We start from the raw sequence: 7793 nt of genomic DNA, 5'->3' as shown, positions 1-7793 counted from the left end.
GAATATCATTAGTGACCTTCACCAGAGCTGTTTCAGTGCTATGATGAGCTCTGAAGCCTGACTGAAACTCCTCAAGTAGGTCATTACTTTGTAAATGTTCACAAAGTTGATTAGCAACTACTTTCTCAAGAATTTTAGATAAGAAAAGAAGATTAGATATAGGTCTGTAATTTACTAACTCATCTTGATCAAGAGAAGGTTTCTTAAGTAAAGGTTTAATAACAGCTACTTTCAAAACCTGTGGTACATATCCATTTACTAAGGATAGATTAATCATGTCTAAAATAGTGCCACTGATCAAAGGGAATATGTCCTTAAACAACTTGGTTGGGATTGGGTCTAACATACAGGTAGAAGGTTTAGATGAAGCTAAAAATTTTAGATAGCTCAGAAAGCTCTACTGCTTCTAAACAGTTCAAACACTGCGCAGATTCTAAAGATTCCTCCAATGCTGCCTCACTTACTGAGGACGAGGTAATCATGTTTGGGAGGATGCCAATTATTTTATTTTTAATGGCATCAATTTTATTTATGAAGAATCCCATAAAATCATTACTACTAAGAGCTAAGGGAATGGATGGATCAACAGAGCTGTGGCTCTGGGTAAGTTTGGCAACTGTACTAAAGAGAAATCTAGGATTATTTTTATTCTCTTCAATTAATGATGAAAAATATGCTGTTCTAACTCTGCGAAGGGTCTTGTTATACAACAATAGACTGTTCTTCCAGATTAAGTAGGATTCCTCTTGGTGTGTAGAGCGCCATTTTCTCTCCAATTTCCTAACATTGTGCTTCAAGGAACGCAGCTCTGAATTAAACCAAGGAGCCAGCTTCCTGTGAATAATCACCTTCTTTTTCAAGGGAGCTACATTGTCTAATGCAGAACGCAATGAGGAAGTCACATTGTTAGCAAAGGTATCGATTTGTGAATGGGAAGAAACAGCAATGCTGCCATCTACAGGGCATTTCTGCAATACTGAGGATATTAAAAAGGGGGCAGACTCTTTAAGTTTTGATACAGCATTATCCGATAAAAATCTACTATAATGGAACCCTCTTTTGGGGGTGGAGAATTCAGTTAGATTAAACTCAAATGTTATTAAAAAATGATCAGACAGGACAGGGTTGTGAGAGAATACTGTTAATTCTTCACAATCAATGCCATATGTCAGAACAAGGTCTAAAGTATGGAGCCGAGAGTGCGTCGGTTCATGCACATTTTGAGCAAAACCAATTGAATCTAGGATAGTTTTAAAGGCTACACTAAGGTTATCACATTCAGTGTCAACATGGATGTTAAAATCACCCACTATAATAACCTTATCAGTATTTAACACCAAATCAGATAAGAAATCTGACAACTGATCCAAAAACTGAGTGTAAGGGCCTGGTGGACGATACAAAACAACAAACAGAAGAGGTTTTATTGCTTTGCAGTTTGGATGAGGGAAACTGAGGGTTAAATGTTCAAAAGAACTGTAATTATTAGTTGGCCTGGGACTAATTAATAAATCAGACTGAAAGATAGTTGCCACTCCTCCTCCTCTTCCCACAGATCTGGGAATGTGGAAATTTGAATAACTGGAGGGGGTTGACTCATTTATACTAACGTAGTCCTCTTGTAGCCAGGTTTCTGTGAGACAAAACAAATCAATCTGATTATCAGAAATCAATTCATTAACTAACAAGGTCTTTGGAGGGAGAGACCTTATATTTAATAGACCACATTTTATTATTTTATTTTTAGGTTCAAGGTGAACCATATTGATTTTTATTAGGTTTTTATGATTTGTTCCTTTTAGATCAGTTTTTGATCTGTTAAGTTTTGGCCGTGGGAAAGACACCGTCTCAATAGGATAATGGGTAGGTAACAATACAGAAGCTGCAGAGAGGTGTGTTAAACTATGGCTCTGCTTCCTGGTCTGGACCCTGGGTTGTCAGCATTTAGGAGAACTAATAAATCCGGCCAGATTCCTAGAAAGAAGAGCTGCACCTTCCAAAGTAGGATGGATGCCGTCTCTCCGGATCAGACCAGGTTTTCCCCAGAAAGTTCTCCAGTTATCAATGTAGCCCACGTCGTTTTCTGGACACCACCAAGACAACCAGCGGTTGAATGATGACATGCGGCTAAACATGTCATCACTGGTCAGATCAGGCAGGGGACCAGAGAAAATTACAGAGTCCGACATAGTTTTAGCAAACTCACAAACCGAAGCAACACCAACTTTGGTGACCTCTGATCGGCGTGACCGGGTGTCATTACCGCCAGCGTGAATAACAATTTTGCGGTATTTACGCTTATCCTTAGCCAGTAGTTTTAGGTAGGATTCTATGTCGCCTGTTCTGGCCCCTGGTAGGCATTTAACTATGGTCCCTGGTTTCTTTAGTGCCACATTTCTCATTATGGAGCTGCCAATAATTAAGGTCGGCTCCTCGGCGAGATTGTCGCTCAGAGGGGAAAATTTATTAGAAACGCAGATGGGTTGGTGGTGATCTGGGGTCTGTAATCTAGAGCTATGCTTCCTACGAACTGTCACCCAGCCAGCCTGGTTACCAGGCTGCTCGGGTGCTACTGCTTTAGGTTCGCTACGTGAAGTTACTCTATGCGGCTCCGCGCTAGCAAAGAGCGGCTATCAGCTGGTTTTCAACAGCACGGAGCCGGGTCTCCAATTCTGACACCCTCGCCTCCAACGCTACAAAAACACTACATTTATTACATGTACCATCATCACTAAAGGAGGCAGAGGAATAACTGAACATCTGACACAGAGAGCAGCAGATAGGAGACTTAGTCAGAGACGGAGAAGCCATTATGAGGCTAAGGCTTGGCTAGCGCTAGGCTAACGCCCTATTATCACGCCAAAGAACAAACCGTGTGAAACACGAGGAGTTCCCAAACGTGATGAGCAGCCACAGACAATGTTTTAAAAGTGCTTATGTTTGGAAACAGATGTTACAGCAAAGAGGTTTAAAGATAAAAAGCGAGAGAGCCTGGAGCAAAGCTCCGTCGTTCACACAGCAACAACAGGAAGTGACACAATACGCCTTAACGCAAACAGGAAGTCCGCGAGCCAATCACAAAAAGTTCTCTGATGTTTTTTAATGAAACAATATTAGGTAGATTGTACAACACGGAAGAAATGGCAACATCAATGTTAACGCTTGCTTCCTTGATGTCTGAATCAAAACAGTCTCACGGTGGCTTCTCCACTACGTCACATCTATGAAACTCCAGCCTTGCGTCCTGAGTGAAGCTAGGCGGAGCTAAGCGGAACGAAATTCATCTGGCTCGTCAGGTTAAAGTTATCCATCCACTCATCCATTTTCCAACACGCTTATCCCTATTGGGGTCACATGGGGTGCTGGTGCCTTTCTCCAGCTGAGGTGGGGTACATCCTGGACAGTTCTAGCATAAGTTATTTTATTGGCAACTTAGGGTAATGAAAGAATAAAAAAAAGTAGTGTGTGTTGGAAATGTCTTAAATAAAATGTACAACATTTAAGGAAATCTCTCAGAGAACACAGTTAGATCCCATGTATGTGAATGTTAACTTGAAGCAAAATAAGTGTTGATTGTTGAAACTCGAACTTCACATATGTGTGAAATACAGCTTTTCATTCATTTTATTTGCTTTGGGAATTAGACACTGAGATGGAGCACATAGCATTTGCAGAATATGCTCATATTGGCCTACATTGTAGTAGCCTTTTTATTTCAATCATGTTAGAAGACATTATGCTATAAGAACCTGACACTCCCACATTCCAACTGATTCAAACCCTGTACCACAAATATTAGGATCCACATGTAGATCAACCTGTTAAGATTTCCTAGGATGTAAAAAAAAGCCATATGAGCACTTTTGTTATGTTTTGGTTTAGGAAGGACCTAAATATAAACTGGTAGGTGCAAGATCTTAATAATGAGGGAAAAAATGACCAGGTACAAGGAAACAAACCATGAGAAAGAATGACAAAAAATGACAAAAAAAATAATCCCATCATCCCCACCCTTTGCACATTACTACAAACACGTTGCCCCAGTAGCATGCATACACACACGCGCAAAAACACCCACCCACACATATTATTCTGCTGACTATGTTTTTATTCCCAAGACTTTCCTCCATATTAACTATATATTGGGATATGTCAAGCAGAACTGACTTATTGTGTGCAGCGTAACCTTATGTGGCCATCAGCAGGTGAGCTTGTGCTTTGTGACGTTATTTCTGGTTAAGCAGAATAATGATTGCGTAATTAAATATCCTCTGTTAAGGGAATAAAACTGTAAGATGTGTAATACATTGATTGTTACTAACAAAATGTATATTTACTGTTATGCTTTCCAATTTAAAATGTTTTGCTGTCTTTGGTTTGGAGATGCATTTGTTACAGCAGTGGAGAAAATAATTATTGATCAAAACAGATAATTAAACTTTGTACACACTTGTGTTGTCTCGACGTTCTTGTCATAAAACCTTGTATTTTTATGATGATAAACCATTACAAAATATCTTCATTTGAGAATGTAAAATGTGTTTAAATGGATCACAGTTTTTAGGTAAAAACCTCTGTCATCTTTGAAAATGAGCATGAAGTGAAAATGTAAATTTGTTTAAAGTGATGATCTGAATAATTAATTGTGAAGATTACCGAACTAATATGAGCTAAAATACAAAATGCCTAAAAATGTCAGATTATTGGTATCTTGTATTTATGAGTCTATGCTGATCAGTGCTTGCATTGTATTTATTATCAAGCATAATAATATTACAAATATTCAACTGCTTTTTTTCTGACTGTATAAAATAGTGTGTTCTGTTTAACTTTTACCTGTTGAACATTTCTCTGCAGGTTGGCACACTGTCAGGTGTCAGATGTGTCACAACCCCTTTAAATGCTGGGATGAATTATACTGCAACTGTCATTCGGGATCCACTTTCTGTAGCGATCATCAAGAATGTGATCACTGTTGTCCTCTCCCTTGCAATCATATACCTTAATGCCACCCTGGTTCATACATTTAGAAAACATCAGGTAGGCTATCAATTTTGTCTATGTCCATTTTTATGTAAATTTGCACAGTCAATTCAAATGTGCCTAAATCAATTATGTACATTTGTATGTGTGTGTGTGTGTGTGTGTGTGTATGTATCTATCTATCGATCGATCGATCGATCATGGGTTTTGTGTGATAGCCTAAGTAGCCCACACCAAGTTGTCTTTCGTGAAAAGTTACATTTCAAAAGGTAAATATAGTTAAATATAGAGAAGTTAGGTTACAATTATAGGAATATTGTTTTTTATTTGTTGTACTTTCTGTTTAAAATGTGAACTGAGCAAAGAAATGACAGAATAAGAAAATGAGCCCATTGGGAATTTTTAATTTACACATATCTGCATTATCTTCACAAATATCTATTTAAGATGGAGAATGATCCTCAAAATGTGTTGTTTTATTCAATCATTATTGGTTTTACTCCTGCTGTTACAAATAATGCAGTTATAAAACGTTTGCTGAACTTTGTGATCTGAAAATTCTAAACTAAAATTTAAAACTAAAGGTAAATTTAAAACTTAACAAGAGTTGTGAAACTGAAATACAAAAACTTTTAACTCACAACGGCAAGAGCATTCAAAAGGAGAACTTTGTAACAATAATTAACTGGAAATGAATATAACCCACCTTACAAATACCACTAGGAAACAACATGTTTTGTAGATCCTCCAAAAGAAAGAGGTATCAGGAAAAAATAGAAACTTAATGACTTTCTTGCATCATTAGTGAGAGGTTACACACCATTAAGATATTGCTTTTATTGACCATGTCACATTGTGGTATTTACAAAAACATTTTCAAATAAAATGCCAGAAAGGGAAAAACGGTTCTTTAACAAATTGGTATCAAGATTGTTTTGTTATTTGCTTAAGAAGTCTAAACTAAAAGGTAAACTTGCTAACCAAATATTTCATTCTTTTTTATTTCCTAAAAAAATCTTGTCCTTTGTTTCAGGTTTTCAACACAAACTCTCGTTACATCCTTTATATCCACCTGGTAATCAACGATATCACCACACTGGCATTGCTGATCCTCCTCCAAGTCCTGAGTTACATATTGTTCACACTCAATGTCTCATTCTGTATCATTATGCTAGTGATTGCCATATCTTCCAGCCTAAACAACCCCTTAACACTTGCGGCCATGGCTTTAGAGTGTTACCTGGCCATATGCTTCCCTCTGCGCCACCCCCAGATCTGTACGGTCAGGAAAACCTACATTGTGATTGCTATGATATGGTTTCTAAGTTTACTGACAATACTACCAGATGTGTTCATAGTGATGGCTACAAGACCTGCAGAGTACTTTCATTCCAGGATTTTCTGCTTGTGGTCTAACATTTTCACAAGCCCGATCCTTGCAGAAAAGAAAGATGTGTCCAACATTGTGTTTCTAGTCATTGTTTGGCTCATTCTCTTCTATACATACTTCAGGATTCTTTTCACTGCAAAGGCTGCTTCAGCAAATGCAAAGAAAGCGAGAAACACCATCCTACTCCATGGCTTCCAGCTGTTGCTGTGTATGCTAAAGTATGTATATAATATAACAATAGACGGCCTTTCAAGTTTGTTTCCGAATGATATTCTGACCATTCGATATGTAATTTCAATACTGATTCAGGTTATGCCACGTCTCATCAGTCCGATGGTTTATGGTATAAGGGACAAGATGTTCAGAGAGTACTTGAAACGATATCTGTTGCTCACCACTACAAATGTTAATCCAGAAAAGATTTAAATAATGTTTTATCGTTTCAAGAACCTTTTTCAAAAGCCAGCAAATTTTTGGGGGGTGCATTCTTTATTTTGCTGTCTTCAACTACATCCATCCATCCATCCATTTTCCAAACCGCTTCTCCCTCATGGGGTCGCGGGGGGTGCTGGTGCCTATCTCCAGCGTTCACTGGGCGAGAGGCGGGGTACACCCTGGACAGGTCGCCAGTCTGTCGCACGGCATTCAACTACATCTAAAAGGGTAAAACTTTGTTACATCAGTGAAAGTATACCACAGAAAACAGGCCCAGTGGGAAAGTAGTATGGTGGGAAGGTTGATTTGATTGAATTTTCTCAGTATGATGATTCAGTCATCCCTGGATTTAAATTTTGTTTCAGTGTTCTTGCTGTGAAAAAGTGGGAAGTTATGACTGATTTCTGTCATGAATCAGGGATGCCTGAAGTCTACATTTAATGTTACACCCACCCATTTAATGTTACACCCATCCAGAAAGTTTATGTAGCATCCTAGCCAGACTTTATTCAGATAATGCACTCAATAATAAGGACTGATGGATCATGGTGAGGTATTCCAACCCATTTATTTAATGATAGAACACCATAAACACACCGTAAGAGCTGAAAATAAAATAAAACATGAAATCATACACCCCACATATGACCATGTTTTAGATTTAGCTAGCCACACAAAAGGATGAACGTGATGAACTAGCACTTGCTAGCGTAGCTTGGTCAAGAAATGTATTTTACATATAATGAATAAACTTATAATCAATATAAGTAAAACAGCACCACATTGTACAACCATACATATTCACTTACCAGCTAGGTGCTACATAAAGGATGGATAGAAACTGTTAATCTCCTTCCTCAAGAGAAAACCTTCCATGAATGTGCGAACAACAAGCATTTTTTTTTATAGACCGAAAAAGAAGAGCCATATCGCTTTCAAAATAAAGGTCACATAAATTTCTTCCAGTTTTATTCCTTATTAGTCT

At 38.0% G+C, this 7793-nt stretch overlaps 1 protein-coding gene across 1 annotated transcript; it reads left to right on the top strand.

Annotated features, from left to right (window-relative positions):
- Positions 1 to 3566: 3566 nt before the first annotated feature.
- Positions 3567 to 6870, top strand: LOC118562384 (odorant receptor 131-2-like). Its single transcript, XM_036134754.1, has 3 exons — positions 3567 to 4205; positions 4858 to 5040; positions 6017 to 6870. Exons 2-3 carry the CDS (start codon positions 4909 to 4911, stop codon positions 6797 to 6799), a joined length of 915 nt encoding a protein of 304 aa, XP_035990647.1. The 5' UTR covers positions 3567 to 4205; positions 4858 to 4908; the 3' UTR covers positions 6800 to 6870.
- Positions 6871 to 7793: the final 923 nt, after the last annotated feature.

This window comes from Fundulus heteroclitus, unplaced genomic scaffold, assembly GCF_011125445.2.
Source record: "Fundulus heteroclitus isolate FHET01 unplaced genomic scaffold, MU-UCD_Fhet_4.1 scaffold_90, whole genome shotgun sequence".
In the NCBI taxonomy this organism is placed as follows: Eukaryota; Metazoa; Chordata; class Actinopteri; order Cyprinodontiformes; family Fundulidae; genus Fundulus; species Fundulus heteroclitus.
The sequence above is the reverse complement of the archived record's forward strand: the minus strand, read 5'-3'. Positions and strand labels throughout refer to the sequence as shown.

Excerpts from the sequence above, each read along its gene's own strand:
- LOC118562384 (XM_036134754.1), top strand. The coding sequence starts at position 4,909 with ATGAATTATACTGCAACTGTCATTCGGGATCCACTTTCTGTAGCGATC. Across the intron at positions 5,041-6,016 it reads ATACATTTAGAAAACATCAG|GTTTTCAACACAAACTCTCG; the intron begins GTAGGCTATCAA and ends CCTTTGTTTCAG.